This window comes from Esox lucius, chromosome 14 (genome assembly GCF_011004845.1).
Source record: "Esox lucius isolate fEsoLuc1 chromosome 14, fEsoLuc1.pri, whole genome shotgun sequence".
Classification (NCBI taxonomy): Eukaryota; Metazoa; Chordata; class Actinopteri; order Esociformes; family Esocidae; genus Esox; species Esox lucius.
Window position 1 is genome coordinate 6,312,616 of NC_047582.1, and position 22,491 is coordinate 6,335,106.

The 22,491-nt window shown below is 40.6% G+C and overlaps 2 protein-coding genes across 9 annotated transcripts in view; one reads left to right on the top strand and one right to left on the bottom strand.

Moving 5' to 3' along the window:
- The window catches only part of morn5 (MORN repeat containing 5), a 29,296-nt gene extending 24,474 nt beyond the window's left edge, over positions 1-4,822 (top strand). The window contains exons 5-6 of one of the 4 annotated variants that reach the window (XM_020053589.3): positions 3,367-3,458; positions 4,177-4,820. In XM_020053589.3, the coding sequence (XP_019909148.1) occupies positions 3,367-3,446 (80 nt within the window). In that variant the 3' untranslated portion in view covers positions 3,447-3,458; positions 4,177-4,820. Of the gene's footprint in view, positions 1-3,366 lie in introns of all 4 variants that reach the window. The other 3 variants (XM_020053590.3, XM_020053591.3, XM_010877685.4) reach the window with 3 other exon arrangements.
- Positions 4,823-4,871: 49 nt separating this feature from the next.
- lhx6 (LIM homeobox 6) lies at positions 4,872-21,778 on the bottom strand. Of its 5 annotated transcripts, none has more exons than XM_020053588.3 (9): positions 21,314-21,778; positions 20,489-20,560; positions 20,017-20,199; positions 18,551-18,672; positions 9,467-9,684; positions 8,224-8,324; positions 7,854-7,949; positions 7,485-7,639; positions 4,872-6,461 (listed from the first exon to the last, which is right to left on the bottom strand). In XM_020053588.3, the coding sequence occupies exons 1-9, from the start codon at positions 21,443-21,445 to the stop codon at positions 6,335-6,337; spliced, it is 1,206 nt and encodes a 401-aa protein (XP_019909147.1). In that variant the 5' UTR covers positions 21,446-21,778; the 3' UTR covers positions 4,872-6,334. The 5 variants fall into 5 exon arrangements, with proteins under 5 accessions (XP_019909147.1, XP_010875981.1, XP_010875983.1 ...); XM_010877679.4 differs by having other exon boundaries at positions 4,873-6,461; positions 9,467-9,687; XM_010877681.4 differs by having other exon boundaries at positions 4,877-6,461; positions 7,485-7,659; positions 9,467-9,687.
- Positions 21,779-22,491: the final 713 nt, after the last annotated feature.

A 22,491-nucleotide genomic window follows, 5' to 3' on the forward strand; every position in this document is an offset into this window, starting at 1 on the left:
GGTCTACCCCTGGAGTTTACCAGGGAAAAATAGCTATTTTAATGGTTCATATCACCTTTGGTGAGTTTTGGATGAACATTTACTGGTTAAATGTAGCAGCAGGTTTTGTAGGAACCCTGAAGCAGTGCTGTGGTGTAGTTTAGTAGGTGCGTGGCCTTAAGATTTGTTTTTTGGTGTCACACATATAAGTGAAATAATTCCAGTTAATTTTTTCTGTTCTATGGTCATCACATGCTAAACACTGACAGTTTTGTTGCAGCACTGAGGCTAACAGTGGACTCCATTCTGCTAATGAGCCTATGCAAATGTGGAAGGAATAGTTACCACCTGATTAGTAATATAGGGTTCTAACACAGTTGTGCTCTGTAAGCTGAAAACAAGACCACAGTTGTGCTCTGTAAGAAACAAACACTTTCAAGTATTACTTCAACCTTTTCTTGTCCATGGACCCCACCAAATCAAGAGGCAATCTGGGGACCCCCATTATTTGTTTGCCTGTACAACTCGTTTTTTTTAATTGCCACCTAGGCAGGATGGTTGTATGAAAATGTATACTCATTACTTTTATTTGCTCTTGACAATAGGGTAATGTAAATTACTTTACACTGGTAAATGTATTTAAAGAATAACTCCAATCCCTATATAACTATTAATATAACTATTTCAAGGCAGTAAAATAATATTTTTTACTAATTAGTATAGCAATTGGTCACATTTTACAGTTAATCTTTGCACTGATATTCTTTTCAATATTATGTTGACAGTTTTTTTTTATTCTTCCAAAAACAAACCCCCTTTCTCTCCCTCTTTCCATCCACAAAACCATTATTATCTCAGAAACAAACCTCCCTCCCTGGTTCATTTGGCATTTCACTAGATTTAAATCCCACACACACTATTCAGGAACAAATCTCTATATATGTCTATAATAATTTTTTACTTCAGTTTTCACTCTTTCAAGGTTAAGCCAAAACATAAAATAGATAAATAAAGTTAAAAATAATAATTTATATGGAAAGGACCCACTGCAGTAGCTCCACAGACCCCCAGGAGACCCCAGGTTGAAGACCAGTACATACTAAATGTATGGGTGGCAAATGGCGTTTAGAACATCTGACCAGCAATCAAAAGGTTGCTCGATTCAATCCCAGAGCTGGCAAGGTGGAAAATATTTTATTCTCTCCCTGAGCAAGGCAGTTCACCCTAATTTCCCCTGTAAATTGCTCAGAATAAAGTTGAAAAAAAAAATAGTTTAAATGTAAGTGTTCCTCAAACACCAATTTAACAAGTGTTCCTCAAGGAACTTTTTTGAACTGGAACACAAAATGTTTTTTTCGGACAACTTAACTAGAGTGCAGAATAATGACAACTCCAGTGTAAAAAATGTGTCATTAAGGGGCTGGATGGTTGGCTAATCTATTCAAGGTGATCTGACAACCATTAGGTTCATTTAATGCTGTTAAGTGTTGCAGCTGCATTGTTGGCAGAGAACTTTTCCCTTGGAGTGTCATTTAAGGTTGGAGATCAACATGTTTTAACAAGGAACCATTATTGTTTCCCGTCTTTTATGCTACCTCCAAAAAAATTTATTTTATATTTACAGCTTTTCTATTTATTTTAAGCTGATTGAAAATTAAACCGATTGTCATTTACAAAGTTGACCTGGGCAAAGGTATAGCAAATTGCATGACAAAATTAATAAGTACAATCAAATAAATACAATCAAAAACAATATGTACACTGAAGTATGCAAGGACTTCTGTGGTAGATTTGGGGTAATTAATAAATATTGACCAATAGACCCCAGCAACCATTTTAACATTGAGCAGACTTCTGGCCTATGGGTTGAAATGTTTTATATACATATATCTGTAGTGTTCATGTGCCTGTGATGTCATGTTATATCATGATTTACGTATAATGTATGCTTAATAAAAGTTATTGTAAATTATATATATATATATTATTGATTTTGGAATTAATCCATTGTTGTTTTTATGAACCAACTATTACAAAATACAACAAACATTTTACAACCATGAGCACTAAAAAATATGTACACATATTATTTTGTGTAACAATTTGAGGATAATCTGTTCCTTAAAAATGTGTATCTTAATTATTTTTCGAATAAAGGCTATTTATAATATATTAATATATACTGTATATTATAAATATAGTATATATCCAAATGAATGTCCCCAAAGATATAGAATAGACAGTTATTATAGAATGCTTCATAGTGGGTGTTAAAAAAGATATTCACAGTGACAATTTAAAACCAAATGAAGCACATGTTAAGTGTTCAGAATTTCGATCGCATCCGAACCATGGTGGCCACCTGTGCCCTCAAATAGAATTGTGTTAACGTATCAATTTAGCAGTGACTTAAACGATCACAATCCGAGAAGGGCAAATTACAGCAAATATGAAAATGCGTGAATTCCGTCTCATTAACATGCGCGCTGGGGGAAACAGTAATTGCGGTTCTAAGACCCTGCGACCATGCAGAAACCGGTGCAGCGGTATTAATTGGTTTAAAATAGTGATGAAATGTCCTTCTTCACGGTGACCTCGGTCTGTTGCAAATGGGGAAGGCAACACAACAAAAATAATGGATAGGCAGTGTTTCGCATGCAGCTGCCGCGGTTCATGGTGCGGACCCGGGCAGGGGAGCGCTGTGATTTCAATTGCCGAAAGCGCTAGCCAGGTAGAGTGGTGACTGGCGAGAGGCGACTTGGAGTGGCTGTTAGGGCTATTGCAGGCAATTACACACAATCAGGGTACAGCTTCAGACCTGTTCCCAACAATGGGCCCTGCGCACACTGTTCCCCCGGGTGAGTGCTCAAGTGTGTGCAGCTGCGACGCTCCGATTCAGTCCCAACAGAGAATCTATATACTGTAGCCTAGACTACCTCTTGCTCTGCAATTATCTACTCATTTCATTCTAACTATGAAAAACAGTATATTATACGCTGTTTTGGTGGGCTAGTTATCCTTGTTTAAAATGTCGTCAATTTTTGGGGTGTGATTTATGGGTGGTTGAAGTACCAATGAGAAGTTATTTTCTCCTAATTGTTACCTTGATTGGACATATATGCAGGCGTGAATAGCACTTCAGTTGAATGTGTCCATTTTTAATGCTCAGTTTGATATAGAATGTGTGCTTCCTGTTCACGTTTTCTCTGCCTTCCTTAGTTAAATGTAAAAATTGTATTTATAAACTAGGCCTATTAGTTATTTCATTATTTTATTATTTTTGTTTGGTAGACAAATGGCCTGTTTTAAAGTGTTTAAAAGATAATTTGCGTCATTCGGATCTTTATTTGATTATCAGTAGGCTACATCAATGTGTTTTTCCCGCAGACGACTATGAACACGAGTGGATAATGCGCACTTGTCGCAAGAGCCGGGACGAGATCGCTGGAAATTCAACTGACCGCTAGACCACATATCAGATGAGTACTGAGCCTGAGCGCTCAAACAATGTAAATAAAGGCAGCACATGTATTGGTGTGCTGGCCTACCTTTTGTAAAATACGTCTCTAAAATATCTCACATTTTCGTGTTTATTTTAAATAGATTTACATTTGACCAAATGCATAAAAAATGTGTAGTCTACTGAAGTTCGTATAAGGTACTAAACATATGCGCTGGAAGTCTCGATAGCATTATTTGCTAATTGGTCAAACGTTTTCTTACAGAATGATAATAGAACTGTCTCACTTGCACAGCCATTTATTTTTATGGACATGTTTGTCCTTTTAATTCCTCTGTCCTGCACTCTCAGCCTACTGCTCAAATGACTGTGATGCCAGTGCAGGCCAATGTAATCAGTGTCAGATTGTTCTCTCAAGTGTTCTCAAGTACACACTGCAGGTAGCAGCCTAATGGGGTGCATCATGCAAATCAACATGAACGATTATTTCCTGTTATATAAGCGTTATGTCCACTGTTATGTAAAGTAGGAAATAGTCTTTGCTCCAGTCAAAGCTTTTAAAATATTTCTTAATATCTTTCTCCAGTGGATCCTGTAATATTGATGTAGTGTAGTGCATATTGCTATATTTTTAGGCGTGTTTCATTTTAGAGTTTTGGAATATGTTTTATTTCATTTTGCAAAGACAGACGGACATGTATTTGTAAAGGAGATGAAATGTCTGTCTCTGCGAGAACGTTGAAATGGGAACCAGAGCAGGAGATCAATCTCATGATGCGGCCTGACAGTGACTTCCTGTCCGTGATGACGCTCCCTGGGTCTCGCAGGAGGAATCAGTGGCACAGCGCTGGAGAAGAGGAGTCATTACTGCACACACTGACCCATGAAGCGCCTGCCAGCGCAGCCATCGGCCTCTGATTGTTTCCTGCCCTGCGCTGAGCACACACACACACTTTTACACACAGGCTGGCCAACATACCCTGAGACACACAAGTACACACACACACACTTTTACACACAGGCTGGCCAACATACCCTGAGACACACAAGTACACACACACACGAACAAGCATACTCGTGCATTTTCACACACACACGGGCTTGTGAAGCCTATACAACTCTCAATAGCACAGACCCATGGTAATCTAACCCAGCAGGATCTTTCTATTTACATTTCCAGTTCATCAGGAGAATCTTTTTGATTATTATTGTCTCCTGTGTGTGCGTGTTTGTGTAAACATCATCGCTTTGCAAACTGTTTGCCATGAAGGACATGATAGTGCTTTTTTGCCTCAAATATTTGTGGTCTAATTGAAATTATAAGCAAAATCAAATGTTCCATTTTGAAGTCCATTTTATTGCAGTCAGTACACAAAACATTTATGCAATGCACAGTCAATCAAATAATTTTGTTTCATTTGATTCTTTTATTTTTTAATAAAACGACCATTTTGACAATTTCCAAGAAAAAAAAGTGCTTACAGGCTATTGTCTCAATAAATACAAGAACGCTGAGGTCTTGTCTCCGTTAGTCCATCGTAAACACAGGCTCATGTTCCTCACTGACTCCACTCCACAGCCAAAACACCAAGTTACAGTTTCACACAAGCTTTCCTCTCCCCTGTCTGTCTGTCAGTCTGCCTGGCCAGCCACAGACATCTACATATATACACGTCAAAATCCCCCAGGCCACTGACACTGTACCACATCTTCATTTCACCCCGTAGCAGTGAAGCACAAAGGCTGGACAAAATGTAGAAGACAAAAACAAAACACTGAACTGACATGGATCCTGCACCGACATAAATTATAAATTACTGATGCTACACCCTTTCTGAACATGATATTACATGTAATGTGACATGTACTGTCTTTCGGCTCGTCTTTACAACTGAAGGAAGATGATCGGTTAATGCATTTTAGATCTCCCTCTGTTTCTCATCTAACCAGTTTTACTGTCAAAAATTTCACAGACGTATGTCAGTGTCAAAAGGACGTTACAATTAATCATAGATTTGGTGAAATATTAAGAATAAAAATGTATTTCAGTATTTCCACTGGTACAAATTTAACGTTACATGTGCCACTATTTTAACAATCTTCCTTACACAATTCAGTTGTTGGTTTTGTCTGTGAATATTTGTGTTTGACCATAGCTGCCTGGAGATGGTTTATAATTTGAAACAATCAACCATATTATTATGGTCATTTGGTTTGCGTTGATAAGATAAGGCACACAATTTATCCTTATCGGAGGCTGATAGCCTTTACAGAAGGCTGCACATGAACGGCATGCAGATTACCTCATGATTTCAAACAATACCAAAATGAGCAGCTGTGAATTTAAAATTAATATTGTTTATTATTTCTTTTGTTCATAGCAGATTCTGTGTCCAAACCATCAGTCTTTTATCATTCTTCATGGTATCGTCCGGCATAGAAAAGGAGCGAGGTGTCTTACCTCCATGTCCTCTGCCTGCCCCGCCCACAAGTCCAATCCCTTGCCATTTTTTTCATTTCATATTTTACCCTTCAGACATCTGACAGTGTACATGTTCCTTTTAGCCTGCTCCTATTTTCCCCCATTAGATTTCGGTCCCGTACTGCATAGGGAGCTTGTAGTCTGGATGAATGTGTCTTGACTGTATATAAGTCCCAGTAAGTAAAAGGAAGGGCTCACATCCTCTGTGATGAAAACAGTCAGACTGGCTGTAGGTAGGATATGTAATCATAATCCAGAAGAAGAGTAGAGGAGGCAGTCTCTTTCTCTCTCTCTCTCTCTCTCTCTCTCTCTCCATTCAGAGTGGTCAGGCATCTCAAACCTAAATCCTCTCATTAAGTCATCACGTTTAACCTCTGGGGTCGGGCCGGTAGACGGAGGTCGCTCGTGGGAGGTCAGGGGGCAGAAATTAGGGGGTGGCAGCAGCAGCGTCTGCTGGTTAGCGGCTGAGGGGTAGCTGGGGCAGCGACATGCCTTGATGGGGGTTCAGGCTTTGTGTCGTCAGAACGGAGAAGGGGTGGCCTGAAACAACAGAAGAGCGGGACCTGATTAATATTACAGTGTCATGAAATATTAAAACAATTTAGCAAGCTACCAAGGTGAGGAAGTAGTGGCGAACTAAAACTCCAGGCTCCCCACTGGAAACCACCGTTCAATCCCCATTTCCACCTTTCACCTCTGTGTCTCCACCCCTCAATTCTGTGTCTCCACCCTTCACCTCTGTGTCTCCACCCTTCACCTCTGTCTCTACCTCTGTCTCCACCTTTCACCTCTGTGTCTCCACCCCTCAATTCTGTGTCTTCACCCTTCACCTCTGTGTCTCCACCCCTCACCTCTGCCTTTACTTCTATCTCCACCCTTCACCTATGTGTCTTCACCTCTATCTCCACCCTTCACCTCTGTCTCCACCCTTCACCTCTGTCTCCACCCTTCACATCTGTCTCCACCCTTCACATCTGTCTCCACCCTTCACCTCTGTCTCCACCCTTCACCTCTGTCTCCACTCTTCACATCTATCTCCACCCTTCACATCTGTCTCCACCCTTCACATCTATCTCCACCCTTCACATCTATCTCCACCCTTCACATCTATCTCCACCCTTCACCTCTGTCTCCACCCTTCACATTTATCTCCACCCTTCACATCTGTCTCCACCCTTCACATCTGTCTCCACCCTTCACATCTATCTCCACCCTTCACCTCTATCTCCACCCTTCACATCTGTCTCCACCCTTCACATCTGTCTCCACCCTTCACCTCTATCTCCACCCTTCACATCTGTCTCCACCCTTCACATCTGTCTCCACTTCGCCTGTCTCCTTCAAATTCCTACTGTCAACAAACTGTAATTTTTTAAATAAAAATATGTAAGGAGAGTGAAATTATAAGTTATAAATGATATCGTAGATTTGACTATCACCAAAAAACACAAACTATGTATGGTATGCTGAGGAAGAATCTCTGCCTTTTATCTCTTTATTTTCTTCGTTGTGGTAAAGATGTAGTAAAGATGTAGTAAAAAGACTAACCAATGTAACACTCACTCTCGATGTATCCGTGCAGTGCCACCATGCGTGCTCGCTCGGGACTGCCAAACGGGGAGTAATGCAGGTCGTCCGGCAGCGAGGGGGGCATCCGGGACTGGGGGTGACCCTGCGGGGGTCCGCTGTGCTGGGGGGTATGCTTTTTGTGTCTTGCTCTGCAGTTTTGAAACCAAACCTATGAAAATGCAACGTCACCAGCCGTCATACATATGTAGCTAGATTCTCGTATCGGTGCATGTTTATTTGTTGTAGAACTGTCAGCGGGCGATTAACCCTTTAGCTTCTTTTTTTTCTTCACATAGTGGTTGAATGTATAATTGCCTTCCGGTACAAACGCTAGCAATGCTGAAGGGAAAGACGGCCACTCACCTGTATGACTCTTCGGCTCAGGCCTGTCATGTCCGCCAGTTTCTGCAAGGTCTGTGCGTCAGGGTTGTTGTCCTGCGCAAACTGAGCCTGCATCACCTGGAAAACAGGAATGTTAACAACTGTCTCCATTATCCCTCGTTTTACAGGATCTGTAGTCTATATTGCTTGTTCTGAACTGCAGAGAAAAAGTGATGAATGCAATAATACTGACGAGTTCTCAAACCCAGCCGACGTTGAAAGCAAATAAACATCTCAATTTAATATGAAAGTGAAACACCTTCCCCAGCCAATTCAAATTGGGGCAATTTATTAGAAAAAGAAATGAAGAGAGTTGAAGCACACACACACATTTCTCTCTTCCCAGACTGACCTGTAGCTGCTCTGCAGTAAAGGAGGTACGTGCTCTTTTGGCAGGCTTGGGTTGGCTGTCCTGCTCCGAGGGAACTGCCCCCTCCAGGGTTATGCCACTGCCTGAGACACCAAGACACAGAGAGACCGAAAGGATGGCAGGAAGGAGAAGGGAGGAACAAGAGGGGAAATAGAAAAGAGACAGAAAGAGGCATCAGACAAATTAATGAGCAGTTATAGCAAAGGCCAGGGTTACTACGGCTTTATGAATTAATGAGCAGTTATAGCAAAGGCCAGGGTTACTACGGCTTTATAAATTAATGAGCAGTTATAGCAAAGGCCAGGGTTACTACGGCTTTATAAATTAATGAGCAGTTATAGCAAAGGCCAGGGTTACTACGTCTTTATAAATTAATGAGCAGTTATAGCAAAGGCCAGGGTTACTACGGCTTTATAAATTAATGAGCAGTTATAGCAAAGGCCAAGGTTACTACGTCTTTATAAATTAATGAGCAGTTATAGCAAAGGCCAGGGTTACTACGGCTTTATAAATTAATGAGCAGTTATAGCAAAGGCCAAGGTTACTACGTCTTTATAAATTAATGAGCAGTTATAGCAAAGGCCAGGGTTACTATGGCTTTATAAATTAATGAGCAGTTATGGCAAAGGCCAGGGTTACTACAGCTCTATGTGTTGTGCAGCAAATTCTAACAATATAGCTTTGACTCAATATTTTATTTCTGTTTCAGTTTTCCATCGTCCAATTGGCTAAATGCAAACGCATATTGGATGGGCTTGAACCACAAACTATGGCTCAGGATCCCAGAGTCAATCCAAGGGCTATCCCAAACTGTTACCGTAACTACTCAGATTTAATCCCTAAAGATGAACACTAACCCAAACCAAACGTTTACCCTAACCTTTTGGAATTACTACCTAAACTCAACTCAATGAGCAAAATAGTTTCTTTTTCACAACTGTGTCAAACATTTGGTAAAATATTCTGTAATTCAAAAAGATCAACACAGTCTTGAATCTACTGACAGAATCACAATTCGTTCATTAAAATGTCTGGCCATGTCATGTACTGTATCCCTGCTGCAGTTAATGGAAGACGTGCCTTTGTCTTTGAAGTTTGTGTGAGCATATCTGATCAGAGAATATACACAGTAGCTTTTACAGGAGCTCTTGCTTTTCCATGAGAAGGGAGTGTTCTAGAGACTTTCCAGAGTAGTGAACAGGATCTGTAGAGCCCACTGACTCACCACTCTCAGCAGCCCGTTTGAGGTTCTCCACCATGGTGTCGTAGTGGATCCTGCACAGCACCTTCTCCTCCACCAGCCCGAACTCCTCCCCTGTGGACAGCTGCCGCTTGCAGGAGAAACAGGCGAAGCAGGCCAGGTGATAGGCATTACCCCGGGCCCGACGCACCCAATCGCTGGCGTAGATTTGGCGGCCGCAGCGGGCACACTTTGTACCAAACCTACTGTGAAAGAGTGACAGGGAAAGGGAGAGAGGGAAAGAGAGAGAGAGGGAAAGAGAGAGAAGAGGGCTGTGGCATCAATACTTTGATAGAAACAAAACAGTGCAGAAACAAGCCTGTTATTTCAACTTTATGTGCAAAACACAGCAGTGCTTATAGATTAATTGAACTAGGAAATACAATTCATTTATAATAATGCACTGACAATTTTTATTTAATTTTATTACATACATTTGATAAATAGCCCATCCATCTCCATTGATTTGTAAAATCAATTAATTGAAGTGTTGCATACATAAACTTGTTCCAGATACTTGGTCCACTGAGCCCTCCTGAGGGCACTGTCAAAGCTGAAGCAGAAACCTGGCTGGATGGAAGATAGCCTCAGACTGTCTGCGGCTGCCGGCCCAGTTCCCAGTCCAAACACATTAACACCTGCAGTCTCTCTGCTGACGCATGAAGCCCTGACTTATGTGCCGGGCCATGGAGAAGAGGTGGTTTACATGCAGTGTGTGGGCGTTGTTCCTGTTTGCGTGTGCAGTGTAGACATCACACTATTGCTTCACAAGACTTTAACTGAACAGTGAGGACAGTGACAGCTCAAATTCAAACTACCTGATTTGATACTCATGTCTGATCTTGGAAACTGTTTAAAAAAGATATAACAAGAGAATCATGCATTTCTTTTATCGAAACTTCAGTATCCTTTAAAGGGACAATTTGTTTGATTTATGCTGAACCACAAGGATAAATTACCAGAAGACATCTACAGGGAATGTTTCCGTTCATGTTTCTTTTCTACAAAATAGTGCCTGAGATATTCTCTTTTGAAGTGTTTTGCCTGTCTGTCTAACAGTTGATATTCACTTTACACAATCGCAGTACCCCACCCACCCTAAACCTACTCATTTTCCAAGTGGAATAGCTAATACTCTTCCAGTCTAATACTATTCCAGTGTAATACTATTCCAGTCTCATTCTATTCCAGTCTAATACTATTCCAGTCTCATACTATTCCAGTCTTATTCTATTCCAGTCTCATACTATTCCAGTCTAATACTATTCCAGTCTAATACTATTCCAGTCTCATACTATTCCAGTCTAATACTTTTCCAGTCTAATACTATTCCAGTCTAATACTTTTCCAGTCTAATACTATTCCAGTCTAATACTATTCCAGTCTAATACTATTCCAGTCTCGATCAGTAAAGGTAGGGGAGGAGGAGACAAGTTGTGTCAATGTTTAAAATTCATTCTTGTAAACGTTAGAGACAGGAATCTACACATGCCCCTTTAAATCAGAAAATTGGTCTGTCGTTACTGTTTAACTTGGTTTTTGATCAGTTTAAGTTAAAAGTTGAGTGGAGATTTTTTTCATTTCAAGCTCTTAATAGGTTCACTGAATTTCTTGGCATGGCGTTACAAGCTCCATTTTGCCAAAGTAAATGTTCTCTCCATGTACTGACATGATTTTGACATGAATAATATTTTTTGCCAATTTTATGTTTTACACTAATATTTCATGTTTAACACTAGTAATCTCATTGCCCAGATGTAAAAGTATCCTGTGAAGGTTTGTCACTTCTGCGCAGAATCTCCCCGCAAAAATATCCAACAAGGGGCATGTGACAAACTGAAAGACGACCAATAAAATATTATATATTTAGCCTGCCATTACATAGGTAGCCCAATTCCAATCTTTTCAGAATCTGATGTGATTGGTTACGATACCAATTAGTGGGGGAAAAATGCCCAAATGAAGCAGCCTGTGTAAATGCAGCCGATGTTATGACTGCCTGGCTAACCTGAACGAAACGTGCCATATACACCGTAACACACCAGAGATCAGGTGTTTGTTTATTTGAACTGGTTTCGTCCGGACTGTTATGACCTAGTTGGTGTCTCACGGAGAAGGGCTGCTCTAATGGCAGCCCATGCCCTGACCACATGTCAGAGGAGAGTCAAATCAACCTAAGCTGTCTCAATTAATAATGTTGTAAATATGGTGTTGCCATCTCTCAAACGCCCAGAGGAGGGAGTGGCGAAGGGACGCGCATGTGACAGGCGGAGAGGATCACCAATCACAGTGGACGGGGTAGGAAGCGTCAGACTGATTTTGGCAGCAGACAAGCCCCTCCCCCTCTCTGTGGCAGTGCCCAGAGGGAAACCGATTCCCCTCATAGCAGGTTGGTCCAAAGCTCTGCGCTATATAGGGAGTGTGATGCCGAGTGGAATGTAGCCCTTCCAAGTTCCAGGATGACGCCACAGGTTTGAGTTGCTCGGCTTCCACGTTTCACTGATTCCAGTGCTGAGAAGCACTGGGCTACATCAACGGAGAGGTCACATGACCACATAGAGATGGGCCCCAGTCGACTGGCTGGATGTCTCAGCCTCCCTGGGAAAAGATGGTGGTCGGCTCTGGCGTACTGAAAGAAACAAGCTAGAGTGTATACACACACACACCTGTCCCGCCATTGCCTCAGTTAAAGCTATATGCGTCTTCAGACCTACTGATTGACCAGGGGCCGAGAGAGATGGGACAATACAGAAATAGCCTTGCAGACTGCTCACAGGACACGCATGACCCTTTTCCATGGTTGGTTGTGTGTTTTAAAGCCCCCAAACTGTCTCTGACATCGCCGTTTTAAATCCACACTGATTTCCCTGAGCTACTCTTGAAATGCTCAGTCTGACCGCAATGCACGTTAGGAAACACGTTTTAAGAATTTTCAGTACACGGATCTGATTGGCATGTATTCTACAGGCCATCCCCTTACAAAGCTCAATTGTCATTGGTCTATATAATTATACCATTCTCGTGACATCATGCAGTTGGCAAGAAGTATCATTCCAACTAGACAGGCTGTAAGTCATGGCGTTTTTTTTAAACACCACTTAAACCAAATAGGCATTGTCGTCATTTTAACCTTTTCAGAGTTTTATTTAAACATTATAATGTGGAAATATCAATTTCAATCACATTTTGACAGCACGGGGCCTTTAAAGTGACATCTCTATTGCCATCAATACAGCGTGTTGAGCGACGATGCATTGTGGAGGACAGTTAAGAAATAAATGTTGTGAAACAGAAAACTACCTTGACAACGCAGGGTATAGAGAAAGTTGTTTGCCTTTGTGCATGTCTGTATATATCATTATCTTTTTCTTCTAAATTAGCTTGCTATTTAATTATGCCTTTGTAGCAAAAACCTGAAGTTTATTCTGGGTTTATGTCAACTCTGCAGCCTCTATTACCTTTAGAAGGAAAATCCTTTCCATAAAGCTTTTCTCTCTGCTCTCCACTATTTTTGTCTACAAACAGCTGAAAAATACTTGAAGAGGTGCAGGTTTTGCGGATTAATTTTGATATGCTATGGGAATTCTGTGATCTGTGGTTGATCGGCCCTGAGAGGCCTCTGTTTAATTTGCGGTTTTCATGCTAGCTCGGTAGTTAAGAGGCCTACACAGTTGCGCAGGCTTAAGGAGTACATTCATCTCCAAGAATATTGAGCCTGAACATATTAGGCTATGGAACGTAGGGAGATATGTTCTTAAAATGCCCATGTCGATATCTTTCTGTGGATACTTTTATGGAAGTGTTTATTATCAACATGCTCTGTTTTTCATCAAATTAAAATGATCACATTCTGAAAAACATTGTATTCGCTTACCAAAACTTTATAGTTGCCCTATTTCCTACCAGGTAAGAAAACGTAATTTCATCCTCGCCCAGTGGAGAACAGAGAGACGCTGATTATCTTGTTTGTTTACCTTCCTGACTTCTCCTGTCAGACTTGACATCTCCAGTCTTTCTTTCCTCTACCCTGGTCTGGTTTCACTCAAGCTTGCTCCTCTCCGTTGCTAAGGAGACCTCATCGTTCTGATGACGAGGCCTGTATAGGCTACATACAGCACGTCCTCCTCACCCCCCCCCCTTCCACACACACCCCCTCCACCTAACACACATACACACACACACCAACCCCCCCCCCCCCCCCCCCCCCCCCAAGACCCGCTCGGGGCTGCCCTCCTCCCGCCCCTCGCCCCCAAACGCAGCGGCGAGGACGACCACTCGGGTTACAGTGTCAGCATCCCCGGGTGCCCCTGATTAGCGGCGCTTTGCAACTTCCTGTGTGGCCCGCGGCTCACGGGCTGCTCGCAGCTCGACGGCAGGCTGGACATCCCCCCCGCCCCCCTCTTGGTTTCGGGGGGCCTGGCTGACAGAGAGGGTTAGGGTACAGCGTCTGCTCTGTCCCGGTCCTCCTCCACCTCCCAACCCTTCCCCTGCACCCCCAGGCGCAGCTAACCGACTCTGATTTCCTGCTATTACGCCCCATTACAGCGGCTGTCAGTCCGGCAGCCAGATGAGAGACTGACACAAATGAGAAATAACTCCTTGTTTTTGTCTCTGGAGCCAGAATGAGCGGAGCCCGGTCTGGTCCTCAGAACCACTGCCAGTCTAACCCTTCCTCCAGGCCTGGCAGGTAACCGGGTTAACACCAGTGAGGTTGAGTGTCAAGCTGCAGGAGAGAGAATTCATTCAAACCTCTCACTGCCCGAGCAGTGAAGTCAGTTTGGGAGACTGTGTGACAGTCTCCGACGGTTTAATACACAACACTGCTGTAAACAAAACCAAACCCGCATTCGGCCATGCTCCTGGTCCCGACCACAACCACATACCATGGCAAAACATCACTGATATCCTTCGTCGATGTGCGGCTGTCAACCGTGTCCATTTCACAATACAAATCCCCAACTTTTCCATTATAATTGCTCCCCACCGGAGGGAATAGAAGTATTTGGGGGGAACGGAGAACGTGGAGAACGTGGCCAACGGGTCCTTGTGTTAATACGGGTCACGTCTAACATTGTTATTGTGTAGCAGGATACACACAACATGTTGTAAAACATAACAACACCCTAATGATTGACAGTTGCCTGGACATAACTAGACAAACAAAGGTCTTAGTGGGGAAGTAAGCACAGTCATATTTACATTAGCAGGTTCCCATGGCGTGCACTCGCACACACATTTCTACTTGCACACCCGTAAATACACACCCAGACAGCAATGTGGACAGAGAGATCAGAACCGCAGACGTTTTCCCCAGCACTTGTTAAATCGGCAAGCCTGCTTATCAATGTGTGTGTGTTAGGTGAGCGTCCGTGTCAGTGCATTCATGTGTTTTCCAGCATGTGTTCCTGCATGGGTCTGTGTGTACGGAGTGTGACAAAAATCACGTTCAGAAACAGCCTAACCCGGGCTGCACTGGGCTCAGGGCTTTAATTGCCAGTGATTATAAACCTCAGAGCAGTGGTTCCGTATTAAGTTACAATCACCCAAACGCTTGACAGGCGGACTGACCGACACAGCTCACTCCTCAAAGCTCTGGCCAGAGCCGGTGTCCGTGCTGAAACTTCACAGCAGAAGTGCCAGTCTGAAACCCGCCAAGGTCCTCACGCAACACGAAAGCCCTGAGGCTGGGTCACCCCTCTCACCTGTCTGACATGCTCACGTGTGCACACACACCTCTCTTTCCACGAAGGCTGTCGCCTCCTGAGGGGAAGGGGCACGGAGCTGGGAGATGACACGTTCCTCACTGTTTACGGGCCTTGCCCGTCATGCTAAACTGTTTACACACACACAGGGAAGGGGATGCCACCGTGCCCACTGTATGCGGCTGAAGTGACTGTTCCCTGGTCTCAGGATCAGTGCCAAGGCTCCCTTTCAAGCTTGGAACCATTAAAGCTCTTTTCCTGTGTCCAACATAATACATTAACCAGCCAATCAAAATCTGCCTGTAGTTGTGACCCCAACACACCACCATACTCTCTGTGGCTCAAATGGAACCCTATAACCTGGGCGAGATTTTGGATCAGGAACCATAAGGCTTTGGAGAAAATGAGCATACCCTATATGGAACAGGTATATATCTGACGCACAGTTCTGTGTCCCACTACAGGAAAGATGGATTTCTATGATGTGTAATTGTTACACAGTAAAAGATATACTGGTAAAACAAGCCATATATAATGTTTAGGGATATAGTGAGGTTCTGTGGGTTACTTCAGAACCTCATAATTGGATCTGAAATAAAAATTGTGTTGGATGTCTCCGTTAAAATGGAGATTGTTTTTATTGTCCACAACTGACAAGATTTGTTATTTGTTATTTCTGGGATATTCTTTTTTTCTTAATCCTGTGTGATGCCCAATAATTGTACAAAATAAATAGTGGTCGTTCTGTCAGTTGTTATGGATTATATATCAAATAATACACTTATATAAATATATTTATTTAAATCAACATTCCATAAATTTATATGAATATGCTAATATAAATATTTCAACATATCCTATGGGTTAATGTTTATTGAATTACAGGCCTTATTATTCCGCAATTACTTATTTTTATAAAGGCCACACCCAGCTGCTAAGGAATTCCTTCTGATCATAAGAGATCAGCATACTTAGTTACGAATGACAAACTCAAATGAACACGATATCCATCTATCAAAAATAAGAAGCGATAGTCGGGTTGTGTTCTGCATTATTAGAGACCATTTCATGGGTCGTTTGGGATTTGCAATCATTCATTCAATATTTATCCCGGTCTCATAAGCATATTACCCATATGACATGGCAGTATCCCTGATGAGGATAATCTCAGCTTGATGTTGATCTGATAACTGGGCTCTGCATGCCCTGGCACAACCACATGTTTTCCTCTTCCTGTACGGCTCTGCATAAGGAACGGAACAGTGAGATGTTTTCTTTTTTTGGCTCTACACTCTATTCCAAAAGATTTTATACTTCAGATTACTGGGATTACATGATAGATTTATGGCTTTCATTCAAATGATACTGGTTTCATTGTTTAGACCAGACCAACATTTTTATGTTTAATTTGCCCTATAAAACACACAAATGTCCTACCCCCAAGAAAGATGCTAACCACTCATCCTTACAATAACCAGGGGGAGAGGTTAACATGACAATCTATAAACATGGTTGTATCCACATAAATGTAGAAGTGTTGAGAGATATATTCTATTCTTATGTAGTGTTTCCAAAATGACAAAATGCATGATTTACTATTCATTTCTATTGGGAAAAATAATTTACTTTACTCTCCCAAAATAAACAGCAAATGCATCCAACATTTCTACAGTCATAAACTTGATGTAGTCATTGCGTGATATGGGACCAAATACTAAACATGAATGCTTCATTACATTACTCTAGTTAAATGCTGTTGTTGGCTTGAAATGTAGGGGGGGGGGGAAGTATATGTATGAAATGAAGATGAAATAAAGAATGTTGGAAATCAGTCATTTAAATTGTACACTATTTGATTTCAAATACAAACCTCTGGAGTACAGAGCCACAAGAAATAACATTCCTTACATTCTTTGCAAAATATACACAAGGCACTGTATTTCAATAGTTCCACTGTGCTACTGTACAGGGACTCTGTGAAGGGCTCGGCTTTAGATGAAACATCTTGTGAAGCATCACTTCAGATTATTAGCCTAACACAGAAAATAAACCTTCAGAGGCAGCAGCTTCTAAAACACAGTATCGACTTTAAAGGGCCAGTCACTTCACATTGACTGGGAATAGAGGCGGAGGAGAAAAGTCCTGGCCAATTGAGAGTTTGTATTCCGGCTCTGTGTTGAGTGCTCTGCAATCATGATACACTGGAGACACACGTGCTGCTGCCTGAGACTTCACATCGCAACTTTAGCCGAGGAGTCTTCTCCTAATTCTGCATTGTGTGTAATAGCCTATTTATGTTTAAAAAAAGTAAAATGTATAGAATATTGGAAATAAAACAGCTTTGAAAAAGCAATAATGTGTCGTATATATTTTGTATATGCCAATCAATGTGGTCAATTATATAACTATTTTTAAACATAACAGCATTAAAAGCAATGATGGATGGTGATGTTGTGCAGGAAATGGATGAGAAAACGTAAGGGAATAGTTATAGAATTGGTGAAGATAGCACATATTAAAATGTGTAGTGATAATTTGCTATGAATTATTTCGCATGTCTTTCAGCAGGATAGGCATTCTCACGAAATAATTTCTGAGATTTGCCTTTTTTTATCAAATACGTTTTATTAACGATTATTAATATATTGATAAGCGAAGACACCAACTAGATATTAGATAACAATAAAATAACCAATAGTATCGTATATATAATCACCTTAGTATCAATATATCTCACTTTGCTTTATAAATCTTAAGCTGAGCTGACAATTCATGAAGGACAATCATAGCAATTAGTAGCCTATTAGCGGAAACAATTACACGTCTAAACCTAAACATGTTAGGCTACGTATTCATACATTAATAGTGTTGTAGCCTCGTTAATATGTTGTATTAGTTTGTTGTGATTACATAAAAAATGGCTTTTTGCAATCGTTTTGTTGATGTTAATAAATTATGTTTTTAATAAATGATGTAATAGCTGACATTTGACATGCAAAACTGAAATGCAAAAATGTATGGATATTGCTGTTATCCGTATTAATCGAATAAACATCTTCAGCGTATAGTATCAGGAATTTGAGTCCTGCAAATTACGTAGGCATATCCCTTCACGCGCCATTATAAAAAATACTCTACGGCCTGTTCTGCGAACAGAATCATATTATTGGCCAGCGGTATAGCCTTAACAATGGACTTCATAAAACGTGATTGAAGTCGTAGCCCTACCCCTATTTTGCTTCAGATTTTTAGACAACCAGAATCTCACGTGAGAGTACCTTAACGGGAAAAAGAGGAATGTTTTCTTTTGGCAGGCAGCAGCAAACCTGAATAATATTTTTTAAACAAATTCAAAAACTTACCCTACCTGAAATAATCCATTTTACAGAAGATCTCTTTGTTTTTGATGTAACAGCTGTTGTGTTGACGCAATGACGTCCGGCAAACCGAACACTCCAGACACCTCACGTGCCAAATCAAGTTATTTACCTGCAAAACATAACAGTGAAATCAAAATACTGAAATAATATATTAGGCTATTATTGAAACAATTTCAAAACATTAAAAAAAATGATGCTATTGATAGGCATTATAGTAAATTTATACAATTAATAACCTAAAAACTGCAACAAAACGTAAAAAGGGTGAATTCATGCCGAATTTGGTATCGAAAAAAAATCCATATTTTTGTTGGTATTTTGATGGAACTACAAAAATAGTATGACTTGTCTGAGAGGTCTGAATACCGGTTACATACCGGTTACATGAAATGTGAATTTATGTGGACACATGAATTATAGGCTGCATGTAAAAATGTGTTATAGTTTTTACTTGATTTTTTCCGTTTCAATTAATATTATTCGTAAATAGGTTGAGGGATGAGTCTTATTTATTTAATTAATTTGATGCTTGTCCCTACATAAAGGTTTGTAGGCAAATTAAAAATAATTATAATATTTGTTTACAAATATTCTATCTACTGTATCATTCATTTATTTCCCGTTATTAGAACAATGTGCCAAATAAATAGTTCGGATATCTTTGCGGTGACCTTACAATAGATTATTAAACAGAAAATAAAAGCATAGTATGTTTGTTTTAGTGGACATTCAAAATCAGCTATTATTACGAAAATAAAGTATTAGTTTATGCTATAGATTTTCTAAGTACCTTATTTTATAGATGGAAGCACATATGTTCAGATTTCAACGATCAACAGTCCGGAAAATCATCCAGCTATCAAGATATAAGCTGTAAGTTTAATGAATAATTCCATCGCTTCCTGATAAGATGGTTTCCACATGCCTGTTTTCCATATAAAAACGTAAGACACATTGAGGCAGATCGTGGGCTAATGATCCTCATAGTTTTGTAACACACACTTCCTCCATCTCTTTAAAACACACCCAGCCAGTCGTGTTTTTACTTCAGAGCACGCGAGTGCACAGGACGCGAATCTGGGCGTTGTTCTAGACGTTAAGTTGAGACAGATAAACCATAACATGATTTATGAACCTCGCACATGTCATTTCCTATATGTTTAGAATAGGTGATTGTGTCCAAAACAATCAACTGAGACTAATACATTATTTTAGAGCTTTATATTTTGGAATCTTATTTCCGGCATTACTATATTAATATTTAAACATAAGGGAGATAATGTAACCAGTAATATTCTGATTTTGTCTCAACAGATGAAACATAGGAGATTAACGTTTTTTTTTTGTAAACCAAAACAATGTTTACATTATTATTTTCTACAATGTAATACTTTTTGCACACAAAAACAACATGTGCTCATTTGGGTCTGTCCAATGACACGAGCACTCCCACCTTGAGAAGGTATCTGTCCAGGATCTCCAAACCGCAGCTCGCGCACACATTCTTCCCGGTGGACGGAACCGAGGAGGCAGTAGAGGTAGGCGAGCAGATGGACGGTGTAGAGGGGGGACTTGGGGAGGAGCGCGTATCCTCCCTCTCCATGTTCGATCGGTGGGATTCCCCGTCCGAATGAGACTGCACAAAAAAACATAATAAGACCATGAATACGTTTTAAGCACATTTGGGCCAAAATAATTACAATTTACATTAGCCTATGCTTTAGTCTCGCCATCAGGATCACAATATCACTGACATGGGCACATTATGGTTTATTATGTTACAATTGCAATTTAAAGAAAATATCATCAAATGGCAATAACATTAAAATACATGGCAATACATTATTTGACTTCAGATGCAATCAAAATAAACAGCATTGCGCACATTGCAAATTACGCATTATAACGTTTACGTAACTGCTCACCATAACGAGTGTATGTTTGGCTTCCACACAGCGTGAGGCACCCGGTGTATGCGGCGTTCCTGGAGAAATCACCTACAAGACAAGATTCAACAGCAAGTTGACATCAACTCGCCGCTCCACGTTCCATCAATCTCTAGCCATGAAATCCTTAAGGCATTGCAGCCCTACAGCTATATAACGCGTCCAAACAATAACTCCCAATGTGAACTGTTGTGGGCTATTTAGAGCCCTGCAACAAAAGACTGCGTTTAAATGAAGCTATTTAAATGTGGATTGATTTTTTTTTCTCTGCACTTAATCCATGCCTCTTAAACTAATCGTGTTTTCCTCGCAATCCAGGGAACCGGAGGAGAAAAAAATACCTGCAATTACAAATAGTTTGAAATGCTCACGATAAGAGGGATCCGGAGTGTCAATTTCAACTGTCAATCAGAAAAGGCAACGAGCCACCCAAAGAATTGCAAATTTGATTTTTAATGGCAGTAATTAAAATCTAATTCTTCTCTGGCGAATTGGCATGTTGAAGAGGGTGGACTGCAAATCATACTATTCATACTAGAAGCGCGTGCCTCTTCACAGCGCGAGGCGCAGCTGATCTTTGTACAGTATACAACCAAGGATGCCTACAACTTAATTTTAAGGCTCACAAAAACTGTTAAGAAAATTTGGACTGCGGACAAACTTGGAAAAGATCCGCAGATATGAATGGTGTCAACGAACAACATGCGAGTATTTTAAACATGCATGTTAGAAACAAGAAACCAATCCCCCAAAAGCATTTTAAGCTTTGGCTTTTACTATAGACCATTGCTTTCTTCACATTACCTGCTTTGCGGGAGTTCCTTCGGATAAAAACTTATTTCCCTCTGGTAGAGGAGCCAAAACCTCATTTTTCCAATACATGAAAGCACTTCTGACCTTCCCAAGCTCGACGCTTGAAAGGATTTTACTTCTCATGCAAATAGATGCGCGTCAATTGTATCCTCCGTGCCATAGATCTGTAGGGTTAATAGGCTACACTTCTGGTTTTGAACCGAGAGCGTGTTTTACTTCTACACTTCTTCGATCGACGGAACAGCCTCCCAGCACAAACGCGATTTAAAACTCAAGTTATGTTTCTATATGGCGAAACTCTTGAGTGTTGCAGACGGACGGCCAAGTAGAGGTTGCTCTTCCGAACGCCTTATTAGAACACCAAGTAAAATTCTTCCATCCACTTTTTTCCCTCTCCGTTAGGGATGGAATTGCTGACTACAGGAAGTGGATTGGTTGGCAGGTTTGCTCCAGATATGCAAGAGGGCTAGACACAACTATTGTGAAAGCAGGGTACCGTCTCTCCAAATGCAACTCGTCTGAAGTGAAAGTTTAGTTGCACCCCTGGAGGGGGAGGGTAAACTGGTATCATTGGTGCGAAGGTACATACCGATCATTGACACCAACTTTCTGACAGAGCCACTATGGAGTTTTTTTCTTTCTCACGTGGTATTTTAGTCTATGATATGGGCAATGTTAGTTCAGGTTCACTGCTTTTTTGAGGTTGAAGCTAGAAATAAATATTTTGGTATTATTGTTTGTTTGTTATTAACCCGTTCATGTTTTTTATATTGGGTCTATTATATTTTTTTACTTAAGGTCTATTTCCATTTAATAAATCAAAGGCTGTATAAAACAAATATTTAATTGACTATCTTGCATTTAAAAGTGACCAGTCTTCATATAGAAAATAGTAGCATTGTTTATCAGTTGACATAATTACAGCATATTGATGTACGCTTAATCATGAAGGTTTACCTCTGTTTTAATTATTAATTTGGATTCTTTGAATTTGTGAGACTATGTCAAGAGACAAAATATAAGTAGTTGTTTTACAGTGAAATGTATTGTTAGGCCTAAACCAAATTTATTATTGTCCTGTTAACTAAACACAACAAATGTTTCCTGCAAAAAGGTCTATTCCAAATTTATCATAAATAACTTCAAATTCTTACCCACAATAGTTATTC

What these genes read in the sequence shown, in the direction of transcription:
- lhx6 (XM_010877679.4), bottom strand. Translation starts at nt 21,445, where the DNA reads ATGAGAAGTAAAATCCTTTCAAGCGTCGAGCTTGGGAAGGTCAGAAGT. An exon ending in TTACTGCAGAGCAGCTACAG is followed by an intron (nt 7,950 to 8,223) that starts GTCAGTCTGGGA and finishes CCTGTTTTCCAG; the next exon opens with GTGATGCAGGCTCAGTTTGC. An exon ending in ACTGCACGGATACATCGAGA is followed by an intron (nt 6,462 to 7,484) that starts GTGAGTGTTACA and finishes CTGTTGTTTCAG; the next exon opens with GCCACCCCTTCTCCGTTCTG.